The sequence below is a fragment of the Lasioglossum baleicum genome, chromosome 10 (assembly GCF_051020765.1).
Source record: "Lasioglossum baleicum chromosome 10, iyLasBale1, whole genome shotgun sequence".
Lineage (NCBI taxonomy): Eukaryota > Metazoa > Arthropoda > Insecta > Hymenoptera > Halictidae > Lasioglossum > Lasioglossum baleicum.
The window spans coordinates 18,016,440-18,042,850 of NC_134938.1; the positions used below are offsets into that span (position 1 = coordinate 18,016,440).

At 42.9% G+C, this 26,411-nt stretch overlaps 1 protein-coding gene across 1 annotated transcript in view; it reads right to left on the reverse strand.

The window, feature by feature from the left end:
- The window catches only part of LOC143212604 (carbonic anhydrase 2), a 68,485-nt gene that overhangs the window by 11,682 nt on the left and 30,392 nt on the right, over nucleotides 1-26,411 (reverse strand). The window contains exon 4 of the mRNA XM_076431545.1: nucleotides 19,284-19,507. Coding sequence (XP_076287660.1) covers nucleotides 19,284-19,507 — 224 coding nt within the window. The remainder of the gene's footprint in view (nucleotides 1-19,283; nucleotides 19,508-26,411) is intronic.

Consider the following 26,411-nt stretch of genomic DNA (forward strand, 5'->3'; position numbering starts at 1 on the left):
CTACGAGCCCTTTTCAGAGCTATACATCCGTCCAGAACGCAGGCTGGAAGCACAAGTTCCAGGAGACGACTCTCCTCCGTATTCCCGGCTCCCGGAGATCGCCGTGCCATCGCCTTGGCTGGACCGGATCCGTCGTGTCGGTGTGGTGGGCACGAATACCCTTAGGTGCTTCTAAGGTGCGTGCAACCGTAACCCGTCACTCAGGTGCTTCTGTGCGAGGGTTGCGGCACCACTCGGCTCTCCGACCGTCCAGCACGGAACGACTGGCCTCCGGCTCTGTCCGTGAGTCGAGCCTCTGCGGTTAAACGTCGCGATTTGGTGCGGCGGCGGCGGGTACGAAACTCTCAGGTGCCTCTGAGATACGTACGGACCGTGGTTTGTCTCTCAGGTGCTTCTGAGGGAAAACCGCGGCGCCTACGCTGCGTCGGGCCGTGACCTCCGACCGTATCCTGTCACCTCCCACCTTCCAGCGTAAATCCGTAGCGACCCCGCGAGGTCCCGCGCCGTTCGATACTGCGTTCAGTACCGCCGAATATTCGGAACCGTTTCCGCGAAAGCGTTCGTCGCGTACCAGTACATATTAATTGCTCCTGACCGCCTGATCGCTTTATAATTACCGTTTTATAATTATCGCCGGATTATCTTTCTGTTCACCGCTAGACCCGGGACGCCGATTCAACTAATGAGGGGCCGTAGGCCCACTCCACCGTCAACCCAGACACCAGAACATATTTTTGTTACGCGACCGGATTCGCCGGTTTGCAGGAAAGATTTTCTGTTTGTAATTCCATTTTTCTAAGACCGCACTTAGCGGAATAAAGTTTAGTTCGTTACCCGATTTCGCCTTCATTTCATTTACTCACCTGCGAACCCTGGTTCACTCCTAAGCTACAGGGCACCGCGAAATCGGAACGGTACATGGCGCCCGAACAGGGACCTGTTCAAAGCGATCAGACGGTACGGAATTAGAAATAGGTTTCGTCGGCAATAGCGGGCAAAGCCCGCAAAAGTCACAGGGGATAACCCCGGTTAGTGTTGGTTAAAGTCCGTTCTTAATTATGTACGCGTAGTTATTTATTTACCTGTGTCGTTACTGTTTAGCGCATACGCCAATTCGTTTACGTCCATATTTATGGAGGCGTAATTATTTATGCAAGCGCAGACGCGTCTCCAGTACGCACCGAGCACCGGAACGACCGCCGTTTCGGGGTAAAAAGGGACTACCGCGAGTTCCCAAAATTTTTTTTACTATTAATTGTTCAGCACCGGGTGCCTTAGGGATCGATTGTCTGCGTTCTCACGTCCGCGTCAAGGAAGCAGCATGGGCGTGGCATGGGTGTACCGCCTAAGGAAAGAACAGCTGATACACGAGCTGCATGCACATAGAATCGGCACGGAGGGGACGGTCGTTCAGATGCGCCAAAGACTGGTGGCATACGTACGTCGCAACCCAGAGACCTTTGCCGAGAAACCGGAAGATGATCCGGATTATAAAGAGGAGGCCGACGTCACGAAAGACCTACTCGATTTCCACGAGGAACTGGCGGCCGGCCTGTTTAACTCGAGCACCTCCACTCCACTGCGAAACCATCACACAGTGAGGAACATGCCTGACGTGCCCTCGGCGCCTACGGCCATAAACACTGTCATCGACCAGATGCGGAAGTGGAATTGCCACTTCGATGGCCGTGATCCACGTGGGTTCCTGGAGCGGGTCAACGAGCTCCAACGAGCCTACCACCTGTCAGATCGGCACATGCTGGAGGGTTTCCCCGAGTTATTAAGGGGAGACGCTCAACTGTGGTACAGGTGTGCGACCCCGTCCGTCACCTCGTGGGCGAACCTCCAAGAACAGCTAAGGGAGTACTACCTGCCACCGGGAGAACGACGCCACCTCGATCGGCAGATCGCCGACCGACGCCAAGGGCCGAGCGAGAAAATCTTGCCTTATGTCACGGCAATGACAACCCTGATGCGCAGACGAGGAGGATACTCGCTGGACCAGGAATTAGACGCCCTCTACTACAACATGAGGGGCGAATTCCAGCTCCGGATACGTAGGGATGAAGTAAAAACGGTAACCCAACTCATCCAGCGAGTGGGAGAGATCGAGGAGATCCTCGCTGCAATAAAAAAGGAAACCGGTAATTGGCGGACAGAAGGGACCCGGGCGTACGTTAAGCCAGAGACACCCAGACGAACGTTCACGGCCGTAACAGCACCATACTCCAGGACCACACATTGCTGGAAATGTAAACAACTAGGTCATAACCGCTTCGAATGTAGAAACCGGCAACTGAAATTTTGTTCTTTCTGTGGCAGCGACGGCGTGCTAACACGGGACTGTGAATGCCACTGCGGGTTCCAGGGAAACGGGCCACCGGCCGGGCCAAACTAACATACAACCCGGCCGTCGACCCTCCCGAGAACAGGATTTTCCTGAATGTCACCATAAGTAATCACCAGACCGAGGCGCTCCTGGACTCCGGCTCCGTGTGCTCCTATGTCAACAACGCCATGGCAAAGAAGTGCGTCACCGCAGGGTGGCAAGTAGCCAAAGAGAACACACTGGCCGCCATGGCAGACGGGACGGAGGCAGAACTGAAATGTAGTATCCGAGGTACCGGAAGGGTCAACAACATCCCGCTGGAACACCAATACTTCGTAATGGGGTCAATGGAGCACGAAATGTTACTAGGCATGGACGCCCTGGCAAAACTGGGCATGGCAATACGAGTCGGGGATCAGGAGATCTATCCAGTCAACAAACCGAGCCGTACTAACACCTGTACCATCACCACACAAAAGGGATTATCGTATCTCACCGTAGACGAACAACAACAACTGCAAGAACTAATCCAGGAAGAACAAGGGAAGTTCGAGAGGATACAGGGAGTGACACCGCTAACGGAACACGAAATCCGGCTAGAAGACCCGACCCCGATCAAACAAAGGTACCGCCCACGCAATCCGGCCATGCAGGCCATAATTAACACCGAGGTCGAAAAAATGCTAAAAGACGGAGTAGTACAACCGTCACGAAGCCCATGGAGTTCGCCGATCGTACTAGCAAGGAAGAAAGACGGGAAGCATCGCTTTTGTGTCGACTTTCGAAGGCTGAACAAGGTAACAAAGAAAGACGCCTATCCGTTACCGCACATCAACGCAACACTAGACAAACTCCGGGGGGCACGATATCTATCGACCATAGACCTGAAAAACGGATACTGGCAGGTACCATTGACACCGACCAGCAGACCTTTGACAGCATTTACGGTACCAGGGAAAGGGCTGTTGGAGTTCACAGTCATGCCATTCGGCCTCCACTCGGCCCCGTCTACGTTCCAGCGATTACTAGACCAAGTGATCTCACCCGATATGGCTCCACATGCGTTCTCGTACCTGGACGACATCGTCATTGCCAGCAAAACCTTCCAGGAGCATGTCCGGGTTCTGCGACAAGTCTTCCAGCGGCTCCGAGCAGCGAACCTGCGGCCGAACTGGGAGAAATGCCACTTCGCGCGCGAAAGGTTGAAATACCTAGGGCACGTCGTAGACGAGGAGGGACTGCACACCGACCCAGAAAAGGTAGCAGCGGTAACGCAATTGGCACCACCCACCGGAGTCAAGGATTTGCGACGATTTCTGGGACTTCTGTCCTGGTATCGTCGTTTCTTACCGGACGTATCCAGAGTCGCAGCCCCGTTAACCGAGTTGCTCACGAAAAAGGCCAAGTGGAGGTGGGAAGCGCCACAACAAAAGGCATTCAACCAGTTAAGGCAACAACTGACGGAAGCCCCAATCTTGGCCGTTCCAAACTGGGAGCGCCCGTTCACGCTACAAACGGACGCTAGCCAGGAGGGCCTTGGCGCAGTACTAACGCAAGACAGCGACGGCGGCGAACGAGTTATCGCGTATGCAAGCCGCACACTGAACCACGCGGAACGGAACTATTCAACAACGGAGCTCGAATGCCTGGCGGTCAAATGGGGCATATGGAAAATGCGCCATTACCTCGAAGGGTACCACTTCATCGTGCTGACCGACCACCAATCGCTAAAATGGTTGGAGAAAATAGATAACCCTTCCGGACGACTCGCGCGCTGGGCAATGGAACTGAGCCAGTGGGACTTCGAGATACGATACCGACGAGGACCGGAGAACACTGTAGCCGACGCCCTATCCCGACAACCAGTACTAGTGTGCGGCACTCAAAGGAAAGAGAAGTGCACCTGGTACTGCCGCCAACTAAAAGCGGTCCGGGAACATCCAATGGACCATCCAGACTACCAGATCAGAGGAGGACGCCTGTACCGACATATACTACACACGCTCGATTTCGACGAACACCCGGCCACCGACGAATGGAAATTGTGTGTCGCCACGAATGACCGGGCGCGAGTGCTTCACGAATGCCACAACGAGCCCACGGCCGGCCATTTAGGCATCGCGAAAACGCTGGCACGACTCTGCCGTCTTTACTATTGGCCAGGAATGCTGCGTGAAGGCGCACGTCACGTACGAACGTGCGACAGCTGTCAAAAGTACAAGACGGCGCAACAAAATCCGGCCGGCTTGATGCACGCGACACCAGTCGACCGGCCATGGGAGATGGTGTCCGCCGACCTGGTCGGACCACTGCCGCGGTCCAACACGGGAAACACGACGCTGCTAGTCATACAAGACAGATTCACAAAATGGATCGAGCTAAAGCCATTAAGAAGAGCCACTGGTCCAGCTATCACGCGGGCCATCCGTGAGCTCGTGGTACTGCGGCACGGGTGCCCCAACGTAATCGTGACCGACAACGGAAAACAGTTCGTGGGGAAAGAACTGGAGACAGCGGTCAAGGAATGGGGCGTGAAACATCGACGCACACCACCATATACGCCACAATGCAACCCGGTGGAACGCGTGAACAAAGTGGTGAAGACGATGTTAAGTCAATACCTCGGACGTTCGCAGCGAACCTGGGACGAGCATTGCGCCGAGGTAGCCTTCGCGTATAACACCGCGCAACATAGCGCCCTGGGGTATTCCCCCGCATACCTCAACACGGGGCGAGAATTAGTACCGCCCGGGAGCCTCCGGTACAAAAGCGGCCCGCGAAGAACGACCGGACTGAACGAACGGTTACGCCGAGTACAAGAAGCCCAAGAACTGGCCAAGTGTCAGATCGCTCGCAATTTCCAGAACCAACGGAAATATTACGACCGGAACAGGCGGAACTGGGAACCGAAAATAGGGAGCCTGGTATTAAAACGAACCCACATTCTTTCCGACAAAGCGGCCTACCGTAACGCCAAACTGTCTGAGAAGTACAGCGGGCCACTCAGAGTACAGCGGAGAATATCGCCGGTAATATTCGACCTACTGGACAACAGAAACAAGGCGGTTCGACACGTCCACGTAAGGGACCTAAAACCATACGAACTCGCCCCAACACCAAGAGATGGCACCACCAGCAAGGCAAGCCCGCAGGAAGAGGAGAGGGGATACAGGAGGTCCGCGAGATTAGCAGCACGCCGAGTCAGTACAGCATCAGCAACCATGACGAACGGACGGCCTGTATCCTCCGAAGAATTGGATGAGTTCCTCAGACAACTAGAGGAAGATTACCGGCGGCACGGACATTATGACCCCGGGCCAGCGGGACCACGAAGGCCCACTCAACCACGGCTAACCCTTCCGCCCGCCCGGCCACCCCTCTACCAGAGAGACGGGGCACCACAGGCACAGCCACAGCGCGTGGCGCTGGGATGCGTAGCAGTACGGAAGACCAGCGAACAGCCGTCGACATACAAGCCGCCATTCAGGGTACCGGTAGTGTCCCCACACCGGGAACCCCCACCACCAGCCCCACGGGTCCCGAAGATCTCGAAGAAAGAGACAAAATTGGCCGCGAAGCTAGTCGCCGAAACAAACGCTGCGCGGGCCAAGCGCCTAGAAAAACGATTCCGGCTGTGGAATGGGGGAGGTGCGCCGACGATCACCAAACCGACGAAGGCAAAAAGGCGTACAAAGACCCCTACCAAACCATTGCCGACCATCGCAGAGGAGGAGCCGATGACACCATCGTCACCGCCGGAGGTACTTCTCCGGCACCTGAGCATCGGCGAAGGGTCGCCGATTCCGTTGCCAAGATGCCTCAATCACCGGCCAAGGAGGAGGGAGGTTTTACCAGACGGGACTGAATTCTGGTCACCCATAGGTGTGGCCCGATACAGACTGGTCGTCGGGAACATCCGATGGCCCCTACGACTGGACCCGGAGACAGGAGCGGTTCGCCACGTGGGTACACCACGGCCGACTGTAAGCATGATCTCGCTAAGGGTTTATTTCTTTTGTTTTTCTCTTGTTTCCCTATCTCTCGGCAGGAAGGAGGGAATACCGCTTGCGAAACGCGGTGCGTCCCGTTCCCGAAGAAAGGGGGGGATGCGACGAGCCGTACCTCGTCGCGAACATCATCTAAACAGTAGCGACCGATCGCACCTATATTTATAGATGTTCTCGACACCAGCGCGCGCCAATCACCGCCGAGACCAGGCGCGCGCCAATCGGAGAGCGCCGCGGCCGCTCAACCGAGAGCGGCACTCTCCATGGTCCGCGCTTTCGCGCGCTATATAAGTCGCGCCGGAATGCCAAGAGAGCGGAGTCCGCCTGGAACCACTCCCGTGCACACCGGATTGTACGAGCCCTTTTCAGAGCTATACATCCGTCCAGAACGCAGGCTGGAAGCACAAGTTCCAGGAGACGACTCTCCTCCGTATTCCCGGCTCCCGGAGATCGCCGTGCCATCGCCTTGGCTGGACCGGATCCGTCGTGTCGGTGTGGTGGGCACGAATACCCTTAGGTGCTTCTAAGGTGCGTGCAACCGTAACCCGTCACTCAGGTGCTTCTGTGCGAGGGTTGCGGCACCACTCGGCTCTCCGACCGTCCAGCACGGAACGACTGGCCTCCGGCTCTGTCCGTGAGTCGAACCTCTGCGGTTAAACGTCGCGATTTGGTGCGGCGGCGGCGGGTACGAAACTCTCAGGTGCCTCTGAGATACGTACGGACCGTGGTTTGTCTCTCAGGTGCTTCTGAGGGAAAACCGCGGCGCCTACGCTGCGTCGGGCCGTGACCTCCGACCGTATCCTGTCACCTCCCACCTTCCAGCGTAAATCCGTAGCGACCCCGCGAGGTCCCGCGCCGTTCGATACTGCGTTCAGTACCGCCGAATATTCGGAACCGTTTCCGCGAAAGCGTTCGTCGCGTACCAGTACATATTAATTGCTCCTGACCGCCTGATCGCTTTATAATTACCGTTTTATAATTATCGCCGGATTATCTTTCTGTTCACCGCTAGACCCGGGACGCCGATTCAACTAATGAGGGGCCGTAGGCCCACTCCACCGTCAACCCAGACACCAGAACATATTTTTGTTACGCGACCGGATTCGCCGGTTTGCAGGAAGGATTTTCTGTTTGTAATTCCATTTTTCTAAGACCGCACTTAGCGGAATAAAGTTTAGTTCGTTACCCGATTTCGCCTTCATTTCATTTACTCACCTGCGAACCCTGGTTCACTCCTAAGCTACAGGGCACCGCGAAATCGGAACGTTACAATATTTATACATTTTTCTATTATATAAAAGTTTTTGAGAGAGAGAGCGGGAGAGGAGAGAGAGAGCGGGAGAGAGAGAGAGAGCGGGAGTGGGAGAGAGAGAGAGCGGGAGAGAGAGAGCGGGAGAGAGAGAGCGGGAGAGAGTTTTCGTAAGTTTATTCCAGAATTCATAATTCTCTCTCTCTCTCTCTCTCTCTCTCGCTCTCGCTCTCTCTCTCCCGCTCTCCCGCTCTCTCTCTCTCTCTCCCGCTCTCTCGCTCTCTGTCTCTAATGTAAAAAGCTAAAAAAAAAATATAAAAAAAGTTACTACGACGGGTCTCGAACCCGAGCCCACGGCATAGCAGTTCAGCTCGCTGCCGCTACGCCACACCATTACTTAGTAGAAGAGTGAACTATGTAAACTGACATGTTGCGTCCACAAAACTTTAATTTGCAAATATCTCGAAAATTACTGAATAGTTTCCCCTATAACGGAGTATATTCGTAATCAGGGGAACGAGATCTGTAACTCTGTAAAGTCTCAACTAAATCTGTGACGCGAAGGCTTTGCATTCTCCTTGTGTAAATTGTCACTTTTCATGACTGCAATAGGATCCTCGTATTCACGGCATTGAATATTGGCTGTAAGTTGTGAAACATCGTAGCCCTCCGTAAATACGGGAATCCTGCTACTATGCGTCGTGTGACGTAGCAGCTGAAAGGGCGTGGTCACGCGGCGAGTACGGGACCGTCAGAGGTGGGGGTAGGCGGCGAGTACGGACCGTCAGAGGTGGGGGTAGGCGGCGCTAGCTGGAGACCCCTCTTGCCTCTGTGCACCCCCCCCCCCCCCCGGGATCTTCTTGTCAGCTCTCAGCAATACCATACAAGATAGAAGTGAAATAGAGGAACAAGTTTCTAAATTATTAGAAAAAGACCTTATTGAAGAGTCATATAGTCCATTTGCAGCGCCAGTAACACTGGCATATAAAAAGGAAGAAAATAAAAAATCCAGATTATGCCGTGGTTACAGGGATTTAAACAAAAACGTAGTCCATCAGGCACAACCTTTTCCATATATGGATGATTTAATGATAGGCACAAGAGGATGCAAATTTTACTCTACACTAGACATAAATTCAGCATTTCGGACAGTACGGTTACGAGAAGAAGATAAGAAAAAAACAGCATTCGTCACACAGGATGGACACTTCCAATGGAAACGTTTACCATTTGGGCTAAAGACTTCTTCAGCGATCTTCTTTGGAAGACTTCTTTGGAAGTATTCTTTGGAATACTAAGTGGCATACTGAGAAAATACAAACTTACAAAATTTGCAGTTAATTATATAGATGATATACTGATATTTTCAAAAACCCTAAAGGAACACATCTATCATTTAACCCAAATATTTGAAGCATTGTTAAAAGAGGGCTTCAAACTGAATTACAAGAAGTGCATATTTGCATCAGACTCAGTTAAATATTTGGGACACATACTACACAATAATACAGTGAGTCCAATAAAGGATAACCTGATCTCGATAAAGAACTTTCCAACACCAAAAACACAAAAGAATATTAGACAACTGTTAGGGAAAATAAACTTTTATCATCAATATATACCAAATAGCGCTATAATACTGGAACCACTACACGAGTTATTAAGAAAAAACAAACCATTCATTTGGTCAAAGGAATGTCAAAAAGCATTTGAAAAAATAAAAGAATTATTATGCTCAAAACCAATTCTAGAAATATTTAATCAAGATCTACCCATAAAGATTTATACTGATGCAAGTATAGTAGGAATTGGAGCAGTATTGAAACAAATACAACGAGATGGAAAAGAAAAACCCGTAGCATATTTTTCGAAAAAATTGAATGAAGGACAAAAGAAGAAAAAAGCAATGTATATAGAGTGCCTAGCCATAAAAGAGGCGGTACAATATTGGCAGTATTGGCTTATGGGAAAACCATTTACGGTAATCACGGACCATAAACCGTTAGAAAATTTAAACATAAAATCCAGAACAGATGAAGAGTTGGGTGATTTAACATACTATCTATCACAGTATGACATTAAGATAAAATACTAGACAGGTAAAACAAATCTGGAGGCAGATTGTTTAAGTAGAAATCCAGTATTAGAATCCCAGAAAAATAAAGATGAACAATTAAAAATTACAAATCTGATAACATTAGAGAATGTTGTAAGAGACCAAGAAAATAATGAGGATTTAGGATGACGGGTAGTTCAGTGTATAACAAATATGTTTCGCGTGGTTAACAGACAACGAATATAAATGTTTATTTATCAAAACAATAACACGTAACAATAACAAAATAAAACGAAATGTAACAATAACAACAATAACGAGAAAACTAGATTATAACGTTAACGACTATCACGTACTACAAAGTACAAAGAATAATGTCACGTAGCGCGGACAACTCTAGAGCGATGCGTTCTCAACGAGTGCCACAAGCTTTCTGTTCACTGGTAAAAATCCTTTTTGGTGGGAGGATTAGCAACGTGGGAAAAACCGTTAAAATAAGGGGAGGAATTCTCCGTTCCTCAAGAGTATGGAGAAAAATTTCCTTCCCCAAAACAATTCAAAAATCCTCGTTGCCAAGGACATTGCAACGGTTGGGTCAGGGTTCTGGCAATCGTCACTTTTACGACCGAACCCTCAACGCAACCGTCCAACGTGCGCACTTGAGAAGGATGGAATTTCCGCGTCCGGAAAGTCCCTCTTTCCAACGCACCATGTTCACTACAAGGACATACAGAGAAGAAAGAATAAACTGCTGATGAAACATAATGTATACCATAAAAGAGTAAGAAAAAAAGAAAAAATAATCTTATCGGAGAAATTCAGTTTAGACTTCATAGAAATGGTACACAAAAGTATGTGTCACATAGGAATACAACAAATACAACAGAAAATAGGGCCATTTTACACAGCGAAAAACCTGACAACGAATATAAAGAAAATTTGCAAAAATTGTGAGATCTGTAAGAAGAATAAATCAAGAGGAAGAGAAAAATTTGGTCTCATGGCACATCTTGGTCCAACTACGAAACCATTTGAGATTATGTCAATAGATACAATAGGAGGTTTTGGAGGAGCAAGATCAACAAAAAAATACTTACATCTGTTAGTAGATCATTTTTCAAGATACGCATACATTCTAACGTCGAAAACACAAACCTCTAAAGACTTTATAAAACTAATGGAAAAGGTTATAGAGAATAATGAGGTGGGGATGATTTTATCAGATCAGTATCCAGGGATAAATTCAAAAGAATTTAAAAGATTTTTAGAGGAGAAGAATGTAGCGATAATCTTCACTGCAGTAAATTCACCTTTTTCTAATGGACTGAATGAAAGAACAAATCAAACATTAGTAAATAAGATAAGATGTGGAGTAAACGAAAGTAAAAAGAAACCAGCGTGGACAACAATAGCTCACAAATGTGTGGAAAAATATAATGAAACAGAACATACAGTGACGGGTTTTGCACCAAAATACTTATTAGAAGGTATGGATATCAGCTTAGTACCAAAGGAATTAAAAGAAAGAAAAACAGAAGATGATTTAAAAAAAGATAGAGAAATAGCATTAAAAAATACGAGAAAGTCGCATGATTACAATAAGAAACTAGAGGGTTATTGTTGCTCGCTCGCTTCGCTCGCTCGCGAGTAGGGTTGTTATTGCTCGCTCGCTTTGCGAGCTCGCGGATAGGACTGCTCTTGCGAAAGGGTTAGTGGTACGCATGGCTAGTAGTACCTATAGCTATTAATGTTTTTTTTATTTGGTGTGTGACTCTCCACGAGCCACACAAAGAACTTCCCGATTCGATAGTTGCAGTATATCATTATCATTATTAACTGTACGTTTTCAGGGAAATTCAATAGTTTTCTACTTATCAAAATGTTTGCTATATGGCGTCGCATTAAACCAACATCGTATGCTCGTTGCTCGCTTGGTTCCTTGTTATGGCATACTAATGTTGCAAAATAAATTGTCTTAATTAGTTTTTCGCAAACGATACAACTCCTCATTATCCGGGTTTGCAGTATTGATCTTGGTTTTCTTCGATACTGTTAATTTAAATTGTCCCAAAATATATAAACCGCGCTCAATTTTGAAACTCTGCTCAGTGCTACATATAACATTTGTAAAGTTCGACTTTCTGATTTTTTAAAATTCAAACATACTTTTCTCGTATGTTTGTCCCTGACTTTTATGAATCGTAATCGCTTCAGCAGGAACCACTGGGAATTGACTACGTGTGATTTGATATTTTTCCTCACTCGACATATTTACATGATTCGAGATTTTTAGTATTGGTGTTAAATTTTGATGAATATTTGCATTTTTCATATAATCACGATAACGAGTTCTTACTTTCACTCCTACTCTGGGCAATTGAAAATCTAACCACAATATAGACGGCATTTTAGTATTTTCTTGAAAAGTAATAAATTTTAATATTCCATTAACCAATCCGTCTTCAACATCAATGTTATTAATAATTAATTATGTTAATAATTATCATATAGTTTATATTAATTTTCAATTTAATCTCAGTTAATAATTCGTTTTGAACTGATTGTTTTTTTAAAGATTGTAATATAAATTTTTTTTTGTACTTTCATCGATATTCTTTGAAAATGTATTCTCGGGAGTAGAGATGATTAACTCACTCTTGCATTGGGATAATTTTCGATTATTGTATGCGGAAACATTAGCGTAAGGTACAAAAAAAAATTTTTTTTTAAATTAAAAAATTTTTTTTAAATTTTAAAAAATGAAAAAAAAATTTTTTGGTGTAATTACGTTTGTTTCTTCGGCGGAAACTTTCCGTTCTCTCGTATAAATTGCATTGTAGAATCAACTCGTATCGAAAAAAACTAAAAATCTAAAAAACTACTTCACCAATATGGACCAAAATCTAATCAGCTCTAAGTTACGACGGGGCACATCGATTGCATCATTCATCATTCTGATCGCGTTGTTACTTTTTCAGAAAACGTTAACGAAAAATTTGATACCATAGAAACAGACACACACACACACACACAGACACACACACAGACACACACACATATACGAACATTTTGTTGAGAATAGTCATAGACATATAGAGATAGACTGCGCGGCCTGAACGAAGCGCTGAAGTCCACAATGGCGGCGTGCGAGAGAGAGAGAGCATTAGCCGGGGTCCATAGCGCTCTCTTTCTAATTGATGTGTCGACACATCATATAGAAAGAGAGCGCTATGGACCCCGGCTAATGCTCTCTCTCTCACTCTTTGTACCGCGCGCCGCCATTGTGGGCTTCAACTCGCCCATAAGACGGCGCAGTCTATCTCTATATGTCTATGAGAATAGTCTAAAATGACTGCAATGACCATGAAACGTGAAGATCTGCTAAAAAATCGATTTTCGATTTTCGGGGTCATTACAAAAACTTCCCTATAAAATCGGGAAGTTAATTATTTGATAAAAGTCGAAAGGATTGGGAGTTTAAGGTAGGAGACATGGTATACGTGGAAAATGGAAATAAATTGAATAGAAAAAAATTGGACGAGTTGATGGTAGGACCAAACAAAATTACAGAGAAGATGTCTGATTCGATATATAGGATTGACACGGGACATAGAAAGACGGAATCGAATTTCTTCCATATTACGAAGCTAGTTCCGATATCTGGCTTTGAAGAGTACAAAAAGAATGAAGATTCCACGATTTTAGGGAACCATTTAATGAATATTCTTTCCCGAAGGGGGGAGATGTAAAGAAGATATATCTCTTTAATTTGAATTTGGCGGCATGACGCCGGGTCTAGTAAGATCGGTAAGGTAGAGAACATGCGGACGAACAAATGTAGAATATTCGAGAAGGTGACCATGTGTGCACAACGAATAGAAGAAGATTAGAGAAGACAACAGAGACAGATAAAAAGAGATTATTAAAAGTAGTGATAGTAGGAAATAGACGATTAGAAATAACGTAAATGTCGTTTATCTTTTGACAGGTGAATAAAACAAAATGTATATAATGTAAATAATGTATATAACTTGTCATAATAAATTTAACCTCTTTTGACAGGGCAACGTTCAGTGGTTATTTTTAAAGAGATCTCCTGTAGGATTTGGAAGAATCTTATAATTATATAATTTATTTAAATATATATATGATAACATAAATTTATCATATATTTCTAATTTAAATTGAAGGAAATTTCAAGATTAAAATGAAAGAAATTTCAAATTTCGGATTCAGGGAAATTTCAAGTTTAAATCGATGGACGTTTCAATTTTATATTGAGGGAAATTTCAATTTTAATTTGAGGAAAATTTTAAGTTTACATTAAGGGAAATTTTAAGTTTAAACTTCTATCGGGCTGTAGCTCCGTTAATTTGCAAACTTCTAGTGTAGTTCTTTGAGAACATACGTTTAAGGGGGTACTATACCCTCGATTTGTAACTAGAAAATAACTATTTATCAATGTTATAAACCTCTGTGCAAAAAAAAAGTTTGGTAACATTGATAAACACGCAACTGCCTAATGAACACGAGATGGAGTTGCTTCCTATTTCTATATTCTATTCAGCTCGTCGCGAATGCCGTTACACAGGGCAGCTCGCACTAATATCAGTGCCACCGATGAGAATATCTAACTCATCTGTGTCAGTTTTGCTATGATTCCACGATGACAGCAGTGCAGCAGTGAAATGTTGCACAATATCACAGCACTGATTGACAGTCCTCCTGACTAGGCGCCATCTCGTCTAAACGAACTGCACTAAAATTGGCTCTAGACTGGCTCTGCATCCGGGAGGACCTCTGTCTTCATGGGGAAATCTATGCTAATGTGAATGAAATCACGCGCCTCGATTTTTTGACCTTATACGAGCATATTTTGAGCTGCACAAAGGTTCATTTGATAGAGGAAGGTTCATTACAAGGCGCTCTTCTCGTCATATCAGTCAAAAAAGTCTCTTTGAGACAGAAAAATACATTGAAATCTGCGGTTATTTTTCTAGATTTTTTCTCTACTTTGGGCACTCATATTATTAGATATAAACATAATCTCGTTAAATCATGAGAAGACCGCCCTGTATTTAACCTTCTTCTACAGAATGAGTCCTCACCCAGCTCACAATATGCTCAAATAACGACAAAAAATCGAGGCGCGCAAACCCATGTTTCGACCAAAAATCTAGTAAGATTCTAGTTATTTTCTAGTTACAATCCGAGGGTATAGTACCCCCTTAAGGGGGTAGTCTACCCTCGATTTGTAACTAGAAAGGAACTAGAATCTCACTAGAAAAATGGCTCGAAACATGGGTTTGCGCGAATCGGTTGTTTGTCCTTATTTGAGCTAATTGTGGGCTGGGTGAGGGCTCATTCGAAAGAGGAAGGTTCATCACACACGGGTCTGGTCATGATTTTAACGAGATTATGTTTATATCTAATAATATGAGTGTCCAAAGTAGAGTAAAAATCTAGGGAAAAAACCAGCAGATTTTAATGCATTTTTCTGTCTCCAAAAGACTTTTTGACTTATATTATGACCAGACCCGTGTGTGATGAACCATTCTCTTTAGAATGAGCCCTCAGCCAGCCCAAAATCTGCTCAAATAAGGACAAACAACCGATTCGCGCAGACCCACTTTTTCGATCGAAAATCTAGTAAGATTCTAGTTATTTGCTAGATATTTGCTATTTACTAGAATCTTACTAGATTTTCGATCGAAAAAGTGGGTCTGCGCGAATCGGTTGTTTGTCCTTATTTGAGCAGATTTTGGGCTGGGTGAGGGCTCATTCTAAAGAGGATGGTTCATCACACACGGGTCTGGTCATAATATAAGTCAAAAAGTCTTTTGGAGACAGAAAAATGCATTGAAATCTGCTGGTTTTTTTCCTAGATTTTTACTCTACTTTGGACACTCATATTATTAGATATAAACATAATCTCGTTAAAATCATGACCAGACCCGTGTGTGATGAACCTTCCTCTTTCGAATGAGCCCTCACCCAGCCCACAATTAGCTCAAATAAGGACAAACAACCGATTCGCGCAAACCCATGTTTCGAGCCATTTTTCTAGTGAGATTCTAGTTCCTTTCTAGTTACAAATCGAGGGTAGACTACCCCCTTAAGGGGGTAGTCCACCCTGGATTTGTAACTAGAAAATACCTAGAATATTACTAGAAAAATGGCTCGAAACATGGGTTTGCTGGTTTTCAGTTAGTGTCCTTATTTGAGCAAATTTTGGGCTGGGTGAGGGCTCATTCGAAAGAGGAAGGTTCACCGCAGGGGGCTCTGGTCATGAGGTTAACGAGAATATGTTTATATCTAATAATATTAGTGTCCAAAGTAGAGTAAACATCTAGGAAAAAAAACCAGCAGATTTCAATGCATTTTTCTGTCTCCAAAAGTCTTTTTGGCTGATGGGATGACCAGAGCCCCCTGCGGTGAACCTTCCTCTTTCGAATGAGCCCTCACCCAGCCCAAAATTTGCTCAAATGAGGACACTAACTGAAAACCAGGAAACCCATGTTTTCGACCCAAAATCTAGTAAGATCCTAGTAAATAGCAAATATCTAGCAAATAACTAGAATCTTACTAGAAAAATGGCTCGAAACATGGGTTTGCTGGTTTTCAGTTAGTGTCCTCATTTGAGCAAATTTTGGGCTGGGTGAGGGCTCATTCGAAAGAGTTAGGTTCACCGCAGGGGGCTCTGGTCATCCCATCAGCCAAAAAGACTTTTGGAGACAGAAAAATGCATTGAAATCTGCTGGTTTTTTTTCCTAGATGTTTACTCTACTTTGGACACTAATATTATTAGATATAAACATATTCTCGTTAACCTCATGACCAGAGCCCCCTGCGGTGAACCTTCCTCTTTCGAATGAGCCCTCACCCAGCCCAAAATTTGCTCAAATAAGGACACTAACTGAAAACCAGCAAACCCATGTTTCGAGCCATTTTTCTAGTAATATTCTAGGTATTTTCTAGTTACAAATCCAGGGTGGACTACCCCCTTAAGCTGTTTATTTAAACATATGCTATATACAGGGTGTCTCAAAATTAGGTCCGGAGCCGAAAATGGGAGATTCCTGAGATCATTTCAAGCGACATTTTCCTTTGAAAAAATGTCGTCCGCGGCTTCGTTAACGACTTATTAACGAAAAACACGGACCAATCAGAGCGCGAGCTAGACGCGTGCAGCCCGGCGCGCCGGCAGCCGAGTGTCGGTGGCACGCCGCGATGTCGTAACGAACAAAAGTTTCTCGATGATGTGAATCCTCGCTAATTTCGATAAGCTTTGGATATGTTGTCAATACCATGATTCTGAACAACATTTCCCTTTACAGTTTCTGTCGATCGGCTTTGGTTTACGATATTATTGTAAAAATTTGTAATTGTAAATCGATCGATGTACTATTTCCCATCCGATTTCGATAATCTTTGGATATGTTGTGAATACCATGATTCTGAACAACATTTCCCTTTACAGTTTCTGTCGATCGGCTTTAGTTTACGATATTATTGTAAAAATTTGTAATTGTAAATCGATCGATGTACTATTTCCTATCCGATATCGATAATATTTGGATATGTTGTCAAGACCATGATTCTGAACAACATTTCCCTTTACGGTTTTTGTCGGTCGGCTTTAGTTTACGATATTATTGTAAAAATTTATAATTGTAAATCGATCGATGTACATACTATCTCCTCGCCGATTTCGATGAGCTCCATTTCAAAGGAAAAAGATATTTAAAACATCGAATTTATAACATATTTCAAAGTCATCGAAATCGGTGAGGACCCACATCATCGGCAACTTTACCCGAACGATAGAAGAAGCACAAACTTATTGAATTAAAAACTCACTTATTCAGCCGTAAATCCATTTGACTACCACATACAACCACCACACTTTTACATAATTGTTGAACTGGTAGCACACTTGTATAACTCTATAACTTTAAATAGTACATCGATCGATTTACAATTACAAATTTTTACAATAATATCGTAAACCAAAGCCGATCGACAGAAACTGTAAAGGGAAATGTTGTTCAGAATCATGGTATTGACAACATATCCAAAGCTTATCGAAATTAGCGAGGATTCACATCATCGAGAAACTTTTGTTCGTTACGACATCGCGGCGTGCCACCGACACTCGGCTGCCGGCGCGCCGGGCTGCACGCGTCTAGCTCGCGCTCTGATTGGTCCGTGTTTTTCGTTAATAAGTCGTTAACGAAGCCGCGGACGACATTTTTTCAAAGGAAAATGTCACTTGAAATGATCCCAGGAACCTCCCATTTTCGGCTCCGGACCTAATTTTGAGACACCCTGTATACATATAGCATATGTTAAATACAGGGTGTCCCAAGACCCCTTCGACTCCGGGAAATGGGAGGTTCCTTAGGTTATTTGAAGCAACATTTTCCTTTGCACCAATGTCAGCCGGGGCTTTGTTTAGGAGTTATTAACGAAAAACACGGACCAATCAGAGCGCGACCTAGACGCGCGATGGCACGTTCAGCCCGGCGCGCCGGGAGACGAGCGCGGTGTAACGCCGCGATGCCGCAACGAACAAGAGTTTCTCGAGATTATGTGAATCCTCCCCGATTTGGATGAGCTTTGGATATGTTGTCAAGACCATCATTCTGAACAACATTTCCCTTTACAGTTTTTGTCGGCTGGCTTTAGTTTACGAGATACATAATTGTAAAAACTTGTAATTGTAAATCGATCGATAGTACTATCTTCTACCCGATTTGGATGAGCTTTGGATATGTTGTCAAGACCATGATTCTGAACAACATTTCCCTTTACAGTTTTTGTCGGCCGGCTTTAGTTTACGCGATAAGTAACTTGTAATTGTAAATCGATCGATGTACTATCTGAACTATCTCCTCTCCGATTTCGATGAGCTTTGGATATGTTGTCAAGACCATGATTCTGAACAACATTACCCTTTACAGTTTTTGTCGGTCGGAAGAACTTTACTTGTCAATTCATATGGGTGGATCTCTTTACCCGACTTACGGCAACTTTACCCGAACGAGGGAAAAAGCAGAAACTGATTGTATTAAAACCTCACTTATTCAGCCGTAAATCCATTTGCTGCTTCGAAATGTGTGTCACTGGGTCACTCGGTGACGAACTGCACAGATGTCTTCAGGTATACGACAGTACCGAAAGCTAAGGGACGTACGGCCAGGTCGACGAACTGCACAGCCGGTGGTAAAAGGCCTAAGGGATGCGCGGTCAAGTCGACGATCCAGAATTTCAGTTTCACTTTCGAATCGATAAATAATTCGTATGTTTATTTCACACAGATGCCTTAAAATTTTTCCACACTCCTAATAACTCCTAAACAAAGCCCCGGCTGACGTTGGTGCAAAGGAAAATGTTGCTTCAAATGACCTAAGGAACCTCCCATTTCCCGGAGTCGAAGGGGTTTTGGGACACCCTGTATATAAATTGGAAGTTATGCTTTACATGTACAATAAATATGGGCCAAATTGTATCTTGTTTGGTGTCATTCTAGTGAGAAAAATGTGACAGATATATTGGTAAAACTTCATTAAAAATAAGTGAAAAATAAAGAAGTTTCAGTATCGCACTGGTATTGTCTCGCCGATACGCTAAGGACTATACCTTATATAGAGTTGAAACGACGGCAATTCCAGCCTCCTGTTGTGAAGCTGCCTTAAGGTCTGCGTACTTGTTGTTGTAATGGACGAAATGTGCTTCGAAAGCATCGTGAACACCATTCACTGTGTGCTCAGACGGCCAGTGAAAATGTATGTGGTCTAGGACATATGTCGCTGGTAACTCTCCTCCTTCCAGGAGGAAAGTGTCCTCGGAAAACCGTATCTCAACTAAAAAAGAAAGAAAAGAGACATTTTTCAAAAAGTTTTCAAAAACTAATCATATGGAAAATCTATCCCGGTAAATTCAGTTGGATTTTTCATATGATGTAGCTTATGATCTACTGAACAAAAGGTGTATGGACACAAAGCTCAATAATGGACAGTTATCGAGTTATAATCAGTCAAACATGACAAATTCGAGCTGCCGAATACTCAAATCAGAGACCACCACAACAGGATCCAAATGAGTAATACATAATAACGCACACAAACACACACAACAGAGAGAGAGAGAGAGAGAGAGAGAGAGAGAGAGAGTTTGGAGTCAAAAATACTACGGGAGTGACGAACTGTGGGGTCCTTATCTCTGCTGTGACACGCAAAGATTTTTGTGAAAGATTTCTGTTCACAGACATTTTCAAGGTCATTTAAAATTCAAAAATAATGACACCACCTAACAGATTTTGTGAAACCCTACTATTTACCACGTTTCTATTAGTTCGCTTTCTTGTCTGTCTGTCGGTTTGTTTGTTTGTTCGGTACACATTTTGCAATTGATTTTAAACTAACTTCCCGATGAGCTAGAGACTTGAAATTTTAAACATAGCTCATTGTCAGAGCTGGATGACAATGCAATATTTAAAAAAAAATTTTTTTTAAAGTCTATGCGTTTAGAAGATATAAATTATTAATAATTTGAACCGTTGCATCCCCCCCCCCCCCGCCACGTAAAGTAGTACGTCTTCGCGCTCAGCGTCCCCACTCCACTGACCCGCTTCGCACCGAAAGAGCTCAGTGTGCGTTCGAGCTGCGTTCGAGCTCCTATAATGTTTGTTTACCGAGCGAAAGGACAGTTGCACCGAGATTCTCCGTCGAACCTTTATCTTTGACATTTTACCACAGCGTTCGTTTTCAATATGACGCGTCGCAATACCGTGTGAAATTGACTACATGTCTCTGTTATAATCTCATCAAAATGTTCAAAATCGATTGTAAAATTTCACACATACAAGACTAAAAAGCAGAAAATAATTATTTAAATAAAAATAAATTTTTTAAAAATACCACGTTTTTATTTAAAACGGACTAAAAAGTATCAAATAAATTTTTGAAAAACACCACGTTTAAAAATACTTGTTAGATTTAAAACGAAAAACATGGGGCGCAAGATAATACATAGTAAGGAGTGTAAATAGAGGGCAGCTGCCGCTGAGAAAACTCGCACAACAGTTCATATCATTTGCAGTGCAATAAAATTGTTAGTGATTTAGGTGAACTATTCATGCATCAATTATCTATTGCATGCACCCCACGATTTTCGTTTTAAATCTTACAAGTATTTTTAAACGTGGTGTTTTTCAAAAATTTATTTTATACTTTTTAGTCCATTTTAAATAAAAACGTGGTATTTTTTAAAAATTTATTTTTTTTGTTTCAAACATTTTTCCAAAAAATAAATACTTCCCGGGATTTGAGTATTCGGCAGCTCTAATTTGTTATGTTGATTATAACTGATTATAACTCGATAACTGTCCATTATTGAGCTTTGTGTCCATTACATTTTTTATTCAATAGATCATAAGCTACAACATATGAAAAATCCAACTGATTTTACCGGGATAGAATCATGTGGAACATGATTAGTGCGGGGTTCTTTAAAAATTGTGAAGTTGTAAAATCGTAGAATTATAGCATTGTGGAATTGTGGAATTATAGAATTGTAGAATTGTAGAATTTGTAGAATTGTAGAATTGTAGAATTGTCGAATTGTAGAATTGTGGAATTGTAGAATTTGTAGAATTTGTAGAATTTGTAGAATTGTAGAATTGTAGAATTGTAGAATTGTAGAATTGGGGAATTGGGGAATCGTAGAATTGTACGATTCTAAAGTCGTACAATTGTACGATTATACAAATTGTAAAATTATACGATAGTACAATTTTTACTGAAATTATGAAATTTAAAAATTGTAAAGTTGTAAAGTTGTAAACTTGTAAAATTGAAAAATTGAAAAATTGGAAATTTTTGAAATTGTGAAGGTGGAAAATTGTGAAATGATTGTGATGACCACTTTTTATACAACCTAACACATAGAATAATACTTCGTTTATTACAGAAGATATTGTTACGTTTTCCATAGGGTATGACGAGGATTTCACATTGTTTCATAATTTGCGAGTGAAAAACTGCTGCAATAAAGTGGCAGCATCATTTTGAAGTAATCTGAATGAACCAGGAAGAAGTAATTAATCATTGAGTTTTATTTGAAACGTGCTCTGAATTTATGGTCTATTCATCTTTGTTAATAAATGTTTACATCGGATATGAACGTTACACCTTTCCTACTGTTCGAATTTGTGGAATTTAAATAGGGTAAACTATACAATGATTGGCACCTTAAGCCAAAATCGGAGCAAAAATCTTTTTATCTTTTTTTTGAAATGTTTAACGAGTTTAACTTGCTATTTTATAAGCTAACAGGGATTTTCTGCAAAATCAAACAGTTTTACGAGTCATAAACTTTGTATTATAAACTATATTCAGTGAATAACAATCGTAAGACAAATAGTACATACAGTCATTGGCACATTTGGTACAGTTGTTGGCACAACATGTATCAGTTATTGACACTAAAGAACTGAATAGGAATTATTAATTTAATAATGAAAAATAATGAAAATAGTTTAAAATTCTCCATAATGTATAATTTACGTCTGAACTAATATCATTAGCTTAATACGTAGAAATAACTTCAGAGACGAAGATAATGCTCATAGTCCAGTCATCGAATGCTCATTGGAAATGGAAGGAACACAATTTTTAACTTTGGGACTTTGTTTGGACTAGTTAGGTCTAGTTTGGACTAGTAACATACTAAAAGACCCTACTCCTAGGAGGTGAGCGGGCTACAGGGGGGCACGTAGAAGTCACCTTGTTCGGTTTTCCACTTATATCTCGGAAACTATGTATCCTAGCGATAATACTATTCCATACAAAATTAAAGCTGACAAAATGTGCTATAAGATTGATTGCATTCAGTTTTTCGCTATCTCCCATAGTTTCCGAGATATCCGAGCTCAAAGTTCACTAATTGTGAAAAAGACATTTTTGCCTCACATATGATTGCCTTCATATTTCAAAATATTCCCAAAATATGTTGGGAAAGGTTCTATTAGAAGATTGTTGAAAATAAGGAAGTTAGTATCGCATTGGTATTTTAAACAATACAATAAGTTTTGAATTTTTCTCTTTCTTTTTCACTAGCTATCCTCTTCTTCGTCCAAAAGTTACTTCACACCGTCAATTCAAGCACTAAATGGTATAGTTGAAATGATATCGCGTTTAGAGTGATTTGATTGAAATGAGTTGGTGAAAGTACCATAAAAAATAATAATGAAGAATAAAGAAGTTTTGTAATTGGGTTAGTAGTGGTTCAAGCCCAAGTTGGCCATCCCGCCTCATAAGGGTACCCGCCGCTGCTCTATCTCCCCTGTTTGGGGGATAGAGTAAGGAAAGGGGGTGGTCAGCGAACAAATGGTACCACTGTGGAAACTGGGCACGGACCCTACTAAAAATGAAATCAAGAAACGCAAACGGAATTAAGAAACCTTTAAGGGAAAGGCCGGTTGGACGGAGCTAATAGCTGAACACCGACCAGAACCGAGGATGATGGTCACATCCAAACAATCAGCCATATTTTCTAGGCTGTGTCAAGCCCACCCAAGAAGGATGATCTCGATGAACCTGATATCAAAATCTCTCAGGAGACAGATTTCGGTGAAGTTGGTGAACCCTTCCTTCTCAACCCCATCGCGAAGTAGGTTCGGCAGGTGAAGGCCGAATGGAATTGATATCACGGCCCAGCCGTGATTTCGATGAAGTTGGATTGGATCCGAAGTAGCAGTAACTTCTTCCCAATGATCAAATAATACGCGGTCCTCTGCATTTGTACTCCCAATAGACTCATAGCACAAGCGGAGGGATTAGCCCTAGGGGAGGGTGTGGGCAGGTTTTTGGACTATTCGGAAACACAGTAGGGACGGGCTTCAAAAATTGACACATTGTACATGAAAATATGGTGAAGTGGGGGGAGTCTGAAAGGGCAGGCGAGACACCCTGCAGGTCTGAAGGTGAGGGGGCCCGACGTCCACGCCGAGCTGTAAAACAGCTCAAAAAACTGACAAATTAGGTAGCATGGCCCGTCTCATCAATGATGACCGACCCGTCTAGTAAGTCGACGACTCTGAAAATGGCCCGGGCCAAATAAAACAGAGGGGACGGCTGAAAAACGTGGATAACTGCAACCCGCAAAAAGGGCCGAGTGCCGGCAGCGCCAATTGTGATACTGGTGATTAAAGATTCGGTGTGCCCTAAGGGTGCGCCTACAGTGCATCCTACGACCGACAGACAAGGTGACGTCAGAGCCGTCTGGCAGACATTTCAAATGTGTGGGTAGGCCCAGGTAGGCGTGTTTGTGAGGCCCTTCTAATTTCGTCCTGCATCAACCGACAGGACGGCCCTCGCGCCATATATTTCGGTGCAGCGTTCACTTCAAATAATTTTCATGTCGCCAATTTTGAAGTATCCGTATTTTTAAAAACGGGTCCGTAAAGAGGACACTTGGGGCTATATTATCATTATTTTTATTTTTTTTATTTTCTGGTGCTTTCATAGCAATGCACCTCTTTAAAACAATTGCAAAATAAACTATGAAAACAAATATTTTCTGAAGTGAAATAATTTTTATTAAATACTCTGATGGTTTCACTATGAGTACCCAAAACTAAGTTTCATCAATTTGCTAGTTTAGCCGTTATAATTTAATGAAAAACTTGTGACACACACCTCATATTACACGTTCGTAAAACCAACAGTTTTCAAGATTTCAAAGAATTCTTTGAGATACGTCTATATTTTGCTAAAGACTGCAACATATTCAAATTTGAACAAAATTCGAAACAGTAGTCCTATCTCGCATGGAAAGATTCAAGTGCAATAATTGTATACATATAGATTAACTCTCATGGAAGTATGGATACTCGAAAATAATTAAAAATTAAAACAATTAGAAGAAACTGCGATTTACATAGATCAATCGTAAGCAAAAAAATTCAAATTGCAATTTTTGAGAGACAACATCTCTTAAATCCATTTAGTTCGTTATTACTTTATTGTCGGAGCCACGAAGAAAGACTCAGACATCTCCCTATACCTCAATAGCAATTATGTGCTATAAACCTTGCAGACCTCCACGGTCAGTTTTGGGCTGCAGCTAATCATCTTGGGGTTTCCCGTCAAACCCGCACACCATGTGCGGTGACTCTTTTATCTATCTTCCACCTGGAAGACACTTTTGGCCAAGTTGAGATGGGACACCTTTCATGTAGTGAAAAAACATTTTCAATTTGTTTATGTCCAACAAGTAGTCCAATACAATGCCCGTACTAAGCGATAGCGGAACAGCAGTGGGTTCAAAGTTGTGCAGAATTACAATTGAATTACTCGAGGAATCGAAATTATTAGGCCGAAAAGAAAATTCTTGCGGTTTTAATTAAAATCAAAATAACAAAAACCGTAAGGACTTTCTCTCCGACCTAATACAAACTAATTGATTACATTGTAATTCAGTCATATTGTAATTTATAATACATATCTTCATTCAATTAAAGTACAATGTAATTCGTAATTGCAATTGGAGTACAATTATAAAATAGCGGTACGCTAGAGGAATAGAAACTACACCGCATGGACAACAAACAAGAGCATATGAAAGAAAAACATAAAAATATATCCGCACTTCTTCAAAGTTCTGGACTATAATTTGGAGAGCTGTATTTTAATGTAATATGTAATTCAGTGATGACGTAGATGAATTACTATACATATAATTGAAATACAATGTAATTCAATTGTGTAATTGAATTAGCAAAACTCTGAGTGGGTTAAGATATTACACCGTTACCGCCCACTACTACGCGATTGTCGGGGGTGGCAAGGCGCCACCTCGTATGGGTCCGAACTGGTGACATTGTATTGATGCGAGCGTGAGAAGAAGGTTACCAGGCAGGACTACGGTGACGTGTCTCTAGGAACGAATGAGCGGCCGATTGGATCTTGAGCGGAGGAGGCAGACCTCGTTTCACACGCATTTTCGGCTGTCGACGAAATATTGGCTACAGCGGCCACATATACCGTGTAGCGTGCAACCTCGAAGTCAAAGCATTGGGACTACGGGCGCGGCTGTGGTGGGGATAGGCAGATCTAGCGATCATAGGCTCGATTTGTTTATGTGCCGTTTCTGGGGCTGTTCTCTATGGAGAGGTTTATGACAGGTCATTACTATTGAGCTGGAAGTCGACACTTTCTCGGACAACACGTGTTGACTTGTGTTAACTTAAAAATTACTTTACAGTAAAACATTATGAATAGGACGCGCTAAAAACAGCTTTCTGAAAAATAGCTTCGCTGTCGATCGCCCAATAATGACCCGACCATTTTCATGCCCAATGTTTTATAGCCGCTACGCTATCGTACGTCGCACAGTGGTGCAAAATCCCCAAGACATGGCAATAATTCGTTTATAATGTCATTTTTAAAAATCTATGTGTATTGAAATACATTACAGTATTAATGCATCGATCATAGATTGTAATAGAACCTAACCCAAACACTGACATTGGAAAGAACTGTGACATACATTTCAAGGAAAAAATTTTGTCTCATTTTTTTGTTGTTTTTGTGTATATGCACTCCTCGATTTTCGAAAGTTTCATAGTGTAGATATTATTCAGTGCGGTGAGTACATTACTTTAAATTATAAAAAATATAAAGCTAATTATTAATTTTTTTTTATGTTATTGAGTCTCCGAGTCCCACCGATTTTTATTTGGTTATAATCCAAAAGTTCGCAACT